Source organism: Anguilla rostrata, chromosome 12 (assembly GCF_018555375.3).
Source record: "Anguilla rostrata isolate EN2019 chromosome 12, ASM1855537v3, whole genome shotgun sequence".
Lineage (NCBI taxonomy): Eukaryota > Metazoa > Chordata > Actinopteri > Anguilliformes > Anguillidae > Anguilla > Anguilla rostrata.
The window spans coordinates 34,242,531-34,256,263 of NC_057944.1; the positions used below are offsets into that span (position 1 = coordinate 34,242,531).

At 50.4% G+C, this 13,733-nt stretch overlaps 1 protein-coding gene across 1 annotated transcript in view; it reads right to left on the reverse strand.

Moving 5' to 3' along the window:
* Positions 1–13,733, reverse strand: part of nbeab (neurobeachin b) — a 316,449-nt gene that overhangs the window by 151,421 nt on the left and 151,295 nt on the right. The window contains exons 31-33 of the mRNA XM_064301505.1: positions 7,828–7,985; positions 5,976–6,102; positions 2,145–2,272 (exon numbers count right to left, since the gene is read on the reverse strand). Of these exons, the coding sequence (XP_064157575.1) occupies positions 2,145–2,272; positions 5,976–6,102; positions 7,828–7,985 (413 nt within the window). The remainder of the gene's footprint in view (positions 1–2,144; positions 2,273–5,975; positions 6,103–7,827; positions 7,986–13,733) is intronic.

A 13,733-nucleotide genomic window follows, 5' to 3' on the forward strand; every position in this document is an offset into this window, starting at 1 on the left:
CACAATTCTGAGCCAGTTTCTAAAGCAGCACTGATAACTAACTCTATGCCTGAGAGGTGCAGTGCTTTAATTGCGTCACCAGCTCACAGAACAATTGTATCAACTACATTAATTACTTAATGAACTGAATTGATAATTATGTACATGAGACATCACCCTCCCCACTGCAAGAGGATATGACTTTGACCTTGTGTCAGTGCTGACCTCGCCCCCATTACACCCAAAGGTTCGGCTTTCCCACGGCGTAACTCACCGCTCCCTGACGTGCCCCCACCCCCGGCGGGGCGGGTGCGGGGGCGGGGGGGCAGGGGGACCCGGCGACCCCGGTGCCACGCTGATACACAAACTGAAACCGCTCTATTTAAACACGCGCCGGAGGTCACTTCCTGTGAGCGGCGCGGGGTCGAGCCCGCGGGCGAGCGAATGCGGCATTGTGGGATACGGGGGCCGAGGGCCACAACGGGCGCACTGTTTTCGGGGGGCCCGGCGCCTCTCACGCTCCCGTTCCCCCGCACGGGACCCGGGGCGCACCCCGAATAATTGGCGCGCCGACCACATGTCCGAGGGCGGGGCACGGGGGCGCAGGGGCCGCAGAGGCCGCGACCCCCCCCCCCCCCCGGGGTAATTTGGGGGGTGATGGATGGCTGGTAATTACAGCCAAAACAGAGAGCCTTTGCACCCGGCCAGAGCAGCTCACTGCTGGGCCGCGGGAGTGGGGGATGGATGGAGAGAAAATAAAGGAGAGAAGCAGCTCTACCTCTACTCCTCCTCCCCTTTTTTCACGCACAGCCAGGGGTACAGCTAATGACCAGAACCGCCTGGGTCACATTTGCAGGATTAATTGAGAAGTGGCGGTATTTGCGCCATTTTCATTCATTACTAAAGGCGCGATCGGTCTCGTCATGGCGACGGTGCGTGTTCCTGGTGAGGTGCCGAGGACAGCAGTGGCTCTCCGCAGTGATTGGCTGTGCAGGCCTAATGACGCAGACTTTATACAGGACACGCCCTCCCCATCCCACCCCCGTCCTGCCCAATTGCATTCCCCCTGTCTGTAGGCTTCATTTCTGACACACTACACTGGAGGTCACAGAATACTTTCAGTCCACAGAATCCACTGGCTTGGGCACTTGATACCACAGACATATATTGTGCTACTTTTTTCTGCAGATTTATGTATGTTTGAGCTTATCTGTGTGTGCACGCATGCATGTACGAGCTCTGAAACGTTGCATCATGGGGTGGGGAGGTAGACAATTGTGGGTTCATGTTGCCCTAAACCCTCGGCAAAAAATTGTTTAGCACAATGTCATAATCTCATAAATGTATAAATTTGTCTTACGGAGAAGCACGTTATCTATCTATCTATCTATCTATCTGTCTGTCTGTCTGTCTGTCTGTCTATTTATCTGCCACAAACAGTACTAACCACAATGTGAGAGGTGATGAAATAATATAAAATAAAGCAGATGAGGGAGAGATGAGAGAATGGCACCAGGAGGTGTGGCCAGATTGGGGCGGGGGGGGGGGGGAGGGGAGGGGCAAACTGTCGGCTACCTCCTCCATTTGGCAGAGGACCACGTGAACACCTGCGCACGGGACGGCTTCTGGCTCGTCATACCTGCTTTTCATCCATCAGTGGTGGAGCCAGCAGGCACAGAGACAGTGGGTGGTGGTGGAGGTGGGTCATGGTGGGCGGTTGGTGGGTGGTGGTGGTGGTGCTGGTGGGTGATAGTGGTGGGTGGTGGGGATGGCAGTGGTGGTAGTGGGTGAATGATGGTGGTGGTGGTGGTGGTAGTGATGGTGGTGGTGATGGTGGTAGCGGTAGTGGGTGGTGGTGGGTGATGGTGATGGTGATGGTGATGGTGGTGGTGGTGGTGGTGGTGGATGGTGGGTGATGGTGGTGGTGGTGATGGTAGTGGGTGGTGGGTGGCAGTGATGGTGGTTGGTGGGTGATGGGTGATGGGTGATGGTGGTAGCGAGAGTGATGGTGGTGGTAGTGGGTGGTGGCAGTGGGTGGTGGGTGGTGGTAGTGGGTGGAGGTGGCTGGTGGCGGCTGGTGGCGGTGATGATGCTGCTGGTGACGGTGGTGGTGAAGGACTCCACAGAGATTTGAGTAAGAAAAGCAGCGTGTACAGCACCTGTACCTTCTATGAGGAGCTCCTGCCCGTGGCTACCCAGCAGCGTGCGCGACAGGAACGGCGCGAAGTCCACAAAGATCTCCCTTAGCAACGGGGCCACCTTCTCCAGCGCACGCTCCAGCTTAGTGGTGATACTGAGGGAACAACAGAGAGAGACGAGGAGGGAGGGAGGGGGAGGGAGAGAGAGGGAGAGAGAGAGAGAGGGAGAGAGAGATATGGAAAAGAGAAAAAAAACGAGTGAAAATGACAGAAGGAAAGAGCGAGAGAAAAGATTGGCAAATCGAGGCAGCAGGAGGGAAAGGGAAATGGAAAAATAGAGAGAGAAATGGTCAGAGCAAGAGAGAAACAGAAAAAAAAGAGAGGGCGAAGAGGCCAGTCAAAACAGTGGCAGTGTACACAACCGGTGAGAGACAGACACAGCCACCACTGCCGTTGTTAGTAAATGAAACAGGCCGATGGGGACACAGAGCTGTGCGATGCTGAGCTGTCCTCTCCCACAGCCTCCGTGAGCTCCACTAAAGCATCACATCGCTGTGGAGCATCCATACCTCCATGGCCCCACACAGGCACGCTACAGGTAACCCTCCAGGCCAATGGATGCAAGCAACCGTCACCTTTTACAGGAGAGGTTCCCACCCTTTGGTAATAGGACAATTATGAAGCCCACCCCATTTACCTTCTATAAGGATACTATTTTATTTTTGGTTTATAATGAACTTTTTCCTTCAACCCCGCCCTCCCCCACCCCACCTCACCATGGTTGTGTCTCTGTATGCCTCTCACTTTGAAAAGCACTGCCTTACAGTGTCCTCATAGTGGCAGGTACATATAAAACTGCTATATAGCGCCCAGTAGATTATAAACCTGTGTGTTTTGTGTAAAACAGAGAAGCCTGTACAGAGGTCCCTTGCATCCTTGTTCTGAAGTGTTACTAAAGCTGGGAGGACAGATGCAGCACTGGGTTAGATGGCTGGGGCGCGGGACGGGGAAGGGGTGCGTGTCTGTCTCTCAAAGAGCAGTAGCATAATGCTACACGACTTCTCGAAATGCACCTATGGTCTTCCTCTGGAAAATAATTTTTAAAAACTAGCATCGCTCATCTTTTTGCATATGAATCTTACCTAAAGGCGAACACACAATTTCCACTTCTATTTATTTATTTATTGTGCTAAGTAACAATGAAAAGTTGAATGAGTTTTAAACAAAACAAAGTTTGCAAAATTTATGAATGAGCATTTGAAAGTTAAAGTTCTGAAGCTCCAAAAGCAGCTGAATCAGCACTTTCAGCGGCATCCTAAACATGGTTTTAACAGTCAGTCTAAGAAAAAATCACACTTTTCTTGGGTTTGTGTGCAGTCACCAGAGAGCTGTCACAGGTGCCGTTTGAAGGCCAGTGCTACGGGGTCATGCCTCTGCCGAACCCAGCCCCTTAAAAACCCCCCAAAAGGGACCCACATCCAAAAGACTCCGAAAAGGAAGACAGAAGGAAGACAGAGCAGAGGAGAAAGAGGGCTGGCCTATAGGCTAAGATGTCAGCGTTCTGCCCCACCCCACCCCACCCCACCCTGCCCCACCCCGCCACACAAGCCCCTGGGGGGGGGGGAAGGGGGGGGCGGTGTTGAGTATGGAGGAGTGATTTGCAGGCCACGGGACGGTCCCGTTGGCCAATGGGAGTTTTCCTTGCCTATGACACTGTCCTGCACCTCTGGGGGCTGTCTGGAATCCTGGCAGGGAGCTAAAGGATTTGAGTTCTGGCGGAGTCAGTCCGGATCTGAGTGGACACGGGTCCACGTCACAAAAGGCACTGCAATACAAATCAGCACAGAGAGATACAAGGGTTTACGCACCAGACTTAGCCTCGATTCCTTATTCTTATATCAGTTCTCTGAGTCTTAAGTCTTTTTCTTATTCAGTGGTTATCCTAATCCAGCGGTCTCCAACCCTGGTTTCTGGAGAGCTACAGGGTCTGCTGGTTTTCATAGTGGCTCTGCACTTCATGAATCAATTAGAGCAGTTGATTACACAGTTACACTCAACTCACCTGGTGTCTTGGGTCTCAACTGGGTGCCGATTTTAAGATGAAAACAAAAACCAGCAGACCCCGTAGCTCTCCAGGACCAGGGCTGGAGACCACTGTCCTAATCATTATTCTAACTGCTCAGAAGGGGTGGAGACTCAGTCAAGTCGTGTGTGATGGGACAGGACTGAACGCCGTAGCGACGCAGTGACCTGTTTATTGTGTTTGCAGTCGCTCTAAGGAACTGTGTGGAGCTGCAGACGTCGACAACACAGAAGCAATTTTCGCTCATTACGGTCATTGTAATCATCGTCATCATAATCATCATCATCATCATCATCATCATCATCACGGTTTCAGACAGCCCAGACGGGAGACTCCGGAGCGTCATCATAGACTCCGCCGCGGCGGTAAGTGAGGCAGGTTACCGCTGCCATGGCAACCAATTTGCAATTCCTTGAGAGAGACACAGAGCTGGGCCTGGTGCCGCTTGAGAGGCCCATAGAGCGTGTGTGTGTGTGTGTGTGTGTGTGTGTGTGTGTGTGTGTGTGTGTGAGTGTGTGTGAGTGTGTGTGTGGGTGTGTGTGGTGTGTGTGTGTGTGTGTGTGTGTGTGGGTGTGTGAGTGTGTGTGTTTGTGTGTGTGTGTGTGTGTGTGTGTGTGTGTGTTTGGGGGGGTGCTCTCTGCAGCTGGAACTGGGGGGGTGGGATGTTTGTCACAGGGCATTAGGGGAAGTGAGGTGGAGAACTCAAGGTCAGAGTAAACGGTTGAGTGCTGTGCTGCTTTACGTATACAGCACATCCTATGTGTTACCATTCAGCACTGCACCACTGACAGCCAAGTGTCCTTCAGCCCTCGCATGCACACACACACACACACACACACATACATACACAAACATGCACACTCACACGCACACACATACATGTACACTCACACACACACACACACGCACACACACACGCACACAGACACACACACGCATGTTAGCATCATGGTCCAGGACCAGGCATATCCATACAGAACAGCACGTCAGAGGGAGAGTTGCAGGTAAATGGGACATCTGTTAGAAAGGATCTGCTGCCATTTTGCTGCTTGTCTGGAAACATCGCGGGAAGGAGCAGCGCCGCAGGGTTCGAGGCCTGACGACCAGATTTTAGCGGGAAATCGCTCAGACCGCACAACACTTCCACTTAACGCAGTGAGGTGAGCCTCGGGAGCAGGGAACTCAGAACGAGTGCAAACATAATAAGACGTGAGGGAACACGCTGCAGCGGTGTGGCTGGGTAAAGCGCCCCCTGGTGGCTGTTGTGTGTGTGCGTGGCACTGCAGCCGGGTGTGTAGGGCTGTGTGCTAAGGAGGCCCACGCAGGTAGAGAGAGAGATGAGGACGGCTGTGAGGTTGACCAGAGAGGGGGTGTGGGTGGGGACAGGGGCAGGACAGGGATGGGGTGAGGGTGGGGACAGGGGCGGGGTAGGTAAAGGTGACTCAGAAGACAGGGCAGGAATAGGGGGTAGGGTGAGGTGTGTGGGGACAAGGAGTAGAGGAGTCGGGACAAGAGCGGAGATGAAGGGTGGCAGAGGGGGCAAGGTGGGGCGTGTCGGTGGAATAGGAGTCGGCGGGCATGGAGGTCGGGGTGGGGCAGGGCATGTCAGGGCGAGGCAGGGTGTGTTGGGGTGGGACAGGTAGTGTCGGGGCAGGGCGTGTCAGGGCACGGCAGGGCGTGTCGAGGCAGGGCAGGGCGGGGCAGGGCGTGTCAGGGTGGGGCGGGGCAGGGAGTGTCGGGGCGGAGCAGGGCAGGGCGTGTCGGGCGGGTCCTACCTCATGTTCTCCACCGTGTCCTCAGGCATGGGCGCCACCGTCTGCACCGCCGGCAGGTTTTTGCTGGTGGCTCCGTTTACAAAGCTGGAGGAAGAGGAGGAGGAAGAGGAGGCGGAGTCTGTTGCACCTTAAGGGACGAGAAACAGAGTTAAGAGCTTAAAATCTGTAACCAACACAACACACACATGCCAGAGTTAACCCAGTCTTGCAAACTACTCTGGGCTTAAAATAAAAAATACTACATCAATATCATCACCAGCACAGAAAAAAAGTATACAAGTTGGAATAAAAGAGCATCTGAGCAGCGTTTAAAAAAACGGAACAGATCCTTAAAAATGTAAAAAAAAAATGTTTTGAGCTAAAGGAATAGCACATATGATCAGAGAGACTCTGTGAGCCAGGGAGCGTCAGTTAAGAATCATTTTATTCCACCTCTGTGGAATGAATCTCTCGACTTCTGGGGAAAACTACTGTAACTCCTGTCATTCTCTAAGGCCAAACAAGCTTAAAAACACACACCTTTTTCTCACTAGTTTTGACGTATTTTATTTGTACATGCTTGACACCACATTACTAAGAACCATCTTATGGCTTGCGTTTTTACTGTAACATAAAACACAAAATTCAAATTTTTTTTTTTTTCCGTTTTCAAATACTGTACAGTAGGTAGCTTGTTGTGGAAGCAGTTGGTAAACATTCCCCCCCCCCCTAGATGTGGGTAAGGAGCACTGATCACTGCTGCAGTGTTGAGCAGCTCTCTCTGGGAGAGCGTAGTAGCGGGTGCCGTGGAAACGCAATTAAGTCCTGAGCGCGCTCAGATGTGTGCGTGTTGCGTACGCCCGGGAGAGAGAGAGAGCTGAAAGCGGGACTTTGACTCGAACGCATTTCTCACATTCCTGCTCGGGGGGGGGGGGGGGTTGAGGGGAGGGACTGTTTTTAATGGCCGCTGCTCTTAATAGGTGTTTGAGCTTCCTAATGGCTTCAGCATTAAGTGGGTCCTTTCAGAGCACCAGGCCCACAGGAGCCCCCGGGGTGGAACCAAAACCACGCAGGGTCAGGGGCAGGGGGGGGAAGGGTCAGGAGAGCGCGCATGAGACTCCTGCCACAGTGCACTGGGGTTAAACAGAGGGGATGCCTATAAACACACACACATATATATGACACAATAAGACAGCACGGGAGATCACGTATCCCTGGCCTGGGTGTGCACCCCAAGCTGGCCATTGGATAAGAGGACATAATAATAAAATAAGGACTGCTTCTGTTAGCAGCTGACTCATTAACTCCCTTGTAAAAGGCTAAGCAGTGGCTCTCCTGTGGCTCATATCTGTGCATTGAGGGGGAAGGAGAGCCATCTAGTGGTGAGATGTGGTTTCTCTCCCTTTATTCAGTTCTGCATCTGACAATAGTCGAATCGCCTTGACTTCCATTAATAATTATTTTTAAAAATGGACATTAGTCCATTAGACAGTTAGAAAGGAATTAATGTAAAGATTATTTTTTCAATTTTGCAGAACTAAACCAATGAACCAGATTCCTGGGAGAAACGGTGCTTTTCAAAAATGTAATCTTCGATCCTGTGTTAAAAATGCAGTCATAAGTGGGCCCAAAAAAAAAAAAAAAAAAGAAAATTCATAAAAAATGGAATATAAGAAGTCCAACACTCCGCGGGAATTTTGTATAGCCATGGGCAGCCTAGCACAGGCAGGTGCATGTTGAGGCTCACCTGTGACAGGCAGGTGTACAGTAGGTGCATGTGGAGGCTCACCTGTGACAGACAGGTGTACAGTAGGTGCGTGTTGAGGCTCACCTGTGACAGACAGGTGTACAGTAGGTGCGTGTTGAGGCTCACCTGTGGTGTTAATCATGCTCTTGGGCGTGGCGGTGGAGGCGGCGGCGAAGATGTTGGGCGTGCTGCCCAAGGCGGGGCCGCCCGCGGCGCTGGCGCTGCCCACGGTGGTGACCGCCAGATTGCCCGGCGGCGGCTTCTTCACCGGCACCACCACGCTCCTGTGGCACAGGGACACGGCAGCGCCGTCAGGCAGGTAACCAGGGTTACCGTTTGAATTTATCAAAAACGGACAACGTGCACAGCTGGAAGGCTGATCGCGAACAGGGTGGGGAGCTGTTGTTTGTACCGATCGCAGACTGGGGAGTACTTGGGACTAAAAATTTTAATTACTCAAACATAACGTATATCTTTCCGAACCAGTACTACCGACAAATCATATTTTTGGAAGCACAATCTGGACGTACAAATCAGTTTTAACACAGAGCAATCGCTAAAGTCAGTTTCTTAACACAGAGTCAATCAGCTAACCGAGTCAGTCAGCTTAGCGACGAAAAAACACAGTCAGTAACAGAGCCAGTCAGTCTATGTCAATGAAAAACACAGTCAGTAATCCAAACCTTGAGTTCATTCACAATGGTGCTTTTTATTTAAATGATATGCCTTCTGCCTGTCGTGATGTCTTCACCTGTCTGCCTCTGTTTCTTAAAGCTCACAGAGGCTAAAAGCAGAAGCCAAGACACTAATCTCGATTTGTTGGCTCATTTGTAACTGCTTTCCTGTTTTAAAGCTAAGGAGGCTAATAAAGCAACCATTACCAATTATGTTTGACATGGGACAAGACTCGCTTCAAGAAGAAAAATAAACAAGACCAGGTCAAAACCTAGCATACGGTATGGCTGGACCGGCCGACCAATGGTGTAACTTAATAACTCGGCCGACCAATGGTGTAACTCCATCACTCACTCAGTCACTCACTCAGTCACTCAGTCACGGACATTCGCGTTTGAAGGGCTGGCCCTGCTGTTGCGGTCCAGCCAGAAAAACACAGGATGCTTTAAATCCGTGCGTGGGACCTTTAAGGCAGCAACCGCAGGCCAGAGCCAGGAAATAGCTAAAATGTACACCCAGGTACACTATTTATCAACCTTACAGAACAGCTGGGAAAGGGAGTCACCGGCATAAACAATGTGATGTTTTTCAATATTTTGCTCTCCATAGAGACCGTAGCTTCGTGCATCCACTCCCTCCCTGCTGGTCGGGCTCCACTTCAAAGCCGACCCCAGCGAACAGGTCCTGCCTGTTCTCACATCGTCCCTCATCCATCAATAAGACCAAAACCCATCGCTCCGTTCCGGAGCGCAACAAACAAAGCCGTGATCGGCGTTTTACGTAATGCAGCATTGCCTTTTTTTCTTTTTTCTTCCTTTTCTCTGTTTGCGCAATAGTGTGAACCGCATGGCCGAGATTCCAAGAAATCGTTTTTCGGCGAAAGCATTTTAATTCACTGCACGAGGAAGTTTCGGCCTACTCCAAAGAGTGAACGGAAAAGGACTTCAAAAATAGAATCCAGAAATGCCGCTATTTTTACAACTTCCTATAACATCTAATTAAACAAGTGAAAGCCCAAAGAAGCAATACTTCTCTTTTCATCCAGCGTTAATGCTATGGGTTAGGGGGTAGTTATCCTCTGCGGGTCTGCAGTTCTATAGAAGTGCCGGTGAGAAGAGTTCCTCCCAGCTTCATTATTCTGCTGGACAAATAAACAGGTGACATGTCACAGCACTGGTCCTACTGGTGTGAGCATGCTCAGACTGCACCCAGCTGGAATACTGGAGTGCTGTAGACATCCCTGTTGCCACGGTAGCTCCATGCCTCTGGCACAGCTGCATCAGCACAGGAGTGCAAAGCCAGAGCAAATAAACCAGTGGATTACAGTCACAGTCAGGGAGCTGAGCCGGTAAAATGCAGTAGTGATTGGCTGAACTTTCTTGTTTCTTGTTCTGTGGTCTCTGCTGATTGGCTGTCAAACACTCCCCGGTCTGTGAATGAGACGTTCACCAGGAGCAGTGCGCCAGCCCTGTGCCGAAACCCCCCCCCGTGTGTTCGGCGTCCTGGTGGCGGTCACAGAGCACAGCAGAGCGTAGCCCGAACCCCTTTCTGAGTCCACAACCCCATTATTGAGCAAACACTGTAACCCCCCCTACTTGCCAAAGTCTGTTTTATTTGCTCCTTTTTTATTTACTTAACCCCTGAATACAGAACGACTTGCAGCTCACATTTCTGCAAAACAGTCCTTTCATCCAGGTGGACATACACGGGAGCAATTAAGCGCCTTGCTCCCGGGTCCGACGGCAGTGCCTCGACTGGGATATGAACCCGTAACCCCCCCGAGTAACAACCCATTACACTACTCTACCACCCTGTTGTTACATTTATTATTGAACGCAGCCCGTGTACTGCCCACGGAAAACACGCCACGGGCGGGCGCTGGCACAGAAGATGGCGGCCGCAAGCGATGGCGGCAGCAGAAAGAACAGTCTAGACCAGTCTTGTGACCCCGCGCCCGTTCCAGCCGTTTCCCGGAAAGCGCCGGCAAACAAGGTTAATTGTGGTCAGAGGGACTGATCTAATGGAGGCGACAGCCCAGGACATGAATAATACACACATTAGCTCATTAGCGCTGTCCAAATATGCGTCTCCAACAGAGCCCTGTTTATTTATGGAAACGCGATGAGCACAAAAGGGGCCGTCACATGACCGCCAGCGACTGCCACCAGAAGAGAGCCGTGGAGAACGGCGGACTGGAGAGACATGGGGTAAAACAGACAAGGGGGTAAAACAGAGATGGGGGTGAAACAGGCATGGGGGTAAAACAGGCATGGGGTAAAACAGGCATGGGGGTAAAACAGGCATGGAGGTAAAATAGGCATGGGGTAAAACAGGCATGGGGTGAAACAGACATGGGGGTAAAACAGGCATGGGGTAAAACAGACATGAGGTAAAACAGGCATGGGGTAAAACAGACATGAGGTAAAACAGGCATGGGGGTAAAACAGGCATGGGGTGAAACAGGCATGGGGTGAAACAGGCATGGGGTAAAATAGGCATGGGGTGAAACAGGCATGGGGGTAAAACAGAAATGGGTCAAATAATTACTGCAAATAATACAAGATATTTAAAAAAAATTACTAACTAATTTTAAAATAAACCTTTTCCGCAAAATTCAGTAATACCTTTCTGCTTTCATACAACTGCACATTTGAGTGAGTGAAAGGCTTCAGGGATCTGCAGGGGTGCTTTCAAATTTTACTGGCATCTAAGGAGTATGAGTATTTCAAATACATACCAGTGTTTGACCCTGGTCTGGTCACACGTGTGATGTGTGCTATAAGGGGTGACCCCCTCCCATGAATCATTTTGTACCACTCCCAGCTGAAATGAGTGCTAGAATGGTGAACCCCCCCGTCACCCCAATGTGTACTGTTAAGCCCCAGGAGTTATGACATCCGCACAATAAGGGTTCACATCAGGAGGGCATTAAGGTGTGCCTACACACAGCGACTTGCCCAGAACACACAGGGGAAAAAGCGCTGTTCCCCAGACAACCGGGCTCTGTGGAGGGGAGTCCCCCGTCACCCCAGAGCCTAGCGAAGCAGCCAGGGCCCCTATAATGGGCCGTGACACAGTTAAGCCCCTCCCCCCACCTCGGTCAGGTGACATGCCTCAGGCACCAATGTTCCGCATCATCAGAGTGATTCTAAACAATCACACACAGTAAAGGGGAACAAAAATCGACATCTCACATCGGAGAACATGGACAAACTGAACGTGTTTTTAAAACAGTAAAGTTCAAATAACAGAAAAATGTGTTATTTAAGTAACCTTTATAGGATTGTGGTACTTCACACATTGTAAATAATACTGATGAGAAGTGAGAAATGTATCGAACTACAGTATATATTCACACAATAACTGTGAATGTGCTAATTGAAATATTTTGATAATAATTATAATAATAACAACAATAACTCTTTAAATACTACAGCATACAAGCAGTTGCACAAAGGAGTATTTCATAACATACCGAGAGGGAGAGAGAGAGAGAGAGGGGGAGAGAGAGAGAGGCAAAGAGAGGGAGAGGGAAAGAGAGGGTGAGAGAGAGGGTGAAAGAGAGAGAGAGGGAAAGAGAGGGTGAGAGAGATGGAGAGAGAGAAAGAGAGGAGAGAAGCAGTGGGGAATAAAGCACATCAGGGCCCGGTGCAGAGGCGGATCAGACGCACTTCACCAGAGGGACCCCGCCAGTAACAGGCTCACTCAAATATTAAACAGCTGCACAGACGCCGTTCCCCTTTCCCAAACACACACACACACACACACACACGGCCACGGCATCACTTATTAATCCAACACTCCGCCATCAAAACACCAGCGCGCCGCGGAACGAACGAGCGATTCGCGCGACGAGCGGGTTCGGAGAAAAGGGCCTTCGTTCCGATTATTTATCTGTGGTCGCGATATTTCAGCTTCCTCTGGGAGGCACAGGGCCGCCCCGGGACCTGCTGCTCCAGAGTGGCGTACAGGCTGTTGATAAAATATGAATACTTTTAATGAATATTTAATTTGCCAGGCACTCATGAATGATGTATAAATAACCCAACGTATATTTTATTAATAGGATTGTCTTAATTGAGTCGGCTTGAATAAAGCAAGGATTAATCTTGAGATGAATATTAACAGGATCTATGGCTCTCTGGCTCCCGTATTCCTTCACATTTTACTGGTGGAAAAACAGCTAATAATGTGCTTTTAATCACAGAAATCAATCTCCTAAATGCTGTGCTCACAAGGAGAAGCAAAAAAATAAGTATTCAAGAAAGAAATAAAAAACATACAATCCCTTCCACTTATTTCAATTTGTTTACCAGCCACAATGCATGCATAGTGACGCGTATAAAATTTTAATCTGCTTTTGCATAAATGGTTTTTATTATAGACGCTCTCAGAGTAATCACAAGAGGACGAATCGCTCGCGGCACAGAGAGCTGTGCTATTCGGAATGCAGAGTATATTTGATGATTTGAATATTACTCAAGATTTAGTCTCATTCTTTTTTAAACACATTTTCCTTTTTTTACAGGGAATAAACAACATGGAGCTTGTTGTGGAATAGAGCAAAAAGCGCGTAACACAGGAAAACAAGACGTAGGGGAACGTGGGATGGGATGATTCAGTTCCTTTTAGCCTTTGTGCAACCACTTGACCAAAAAATAAATAAAATCCTCGGAAATTTAGTTCGCCGTAAAGCTCACAGTTCAGCGCACAAGCGCCACAAACGAAAAGCACAAACACAGAACCAGAAGAACTTTTTTGTTTTGTTTTTAGAACACGGAGGGAACATTGTTACCTTCCCTCCGTGTCTTTTTCTCTCATTTGAATCTGTCAAGGCGGCCGGTCGCCGGTCACAGATGCTCTCCCCGAGCCCTGGACACAGGGGCGCTAATTGAAAAATCCACTTCCAGCCGAAAAAAGCGGGCGGACAGAAGGGGGGGGGTGGGTCGGGACAGAGAGAGAGAGAGAGAGAGAGAGAGAGAGAGAGAGAGAGAGGCCGGCTTCGCCCGGCTCTCGAGTCCTTTGAGGGGAATTTTTTTTATTTTTTTTTGTTTTTGATGTTGTCGCTCCCAATCTGTGGAGGGCCCCCGCCTGACAGGCGATCGAAGGGGGCCGAGGCGCGGGGGGGGGGGGGGGATTGGCAGCTCATTCCGCAGGCAGGTGGCAAACAATTAGACACGGCAATTTGCGGCCGCCGATGACATTAAAGCGTGAGATGGAGCCGCCGCGCGGTGCCCCCCCCCCGCCCGGCCCGGACGCGCCCCGTGAAAGCATTTCAAAAATAATACACTTCACCGTGGCGACTCATTTTCGGGCCTGCCACGTCCCATTACCGCGGCGAGCGCTGAAGCCGACAG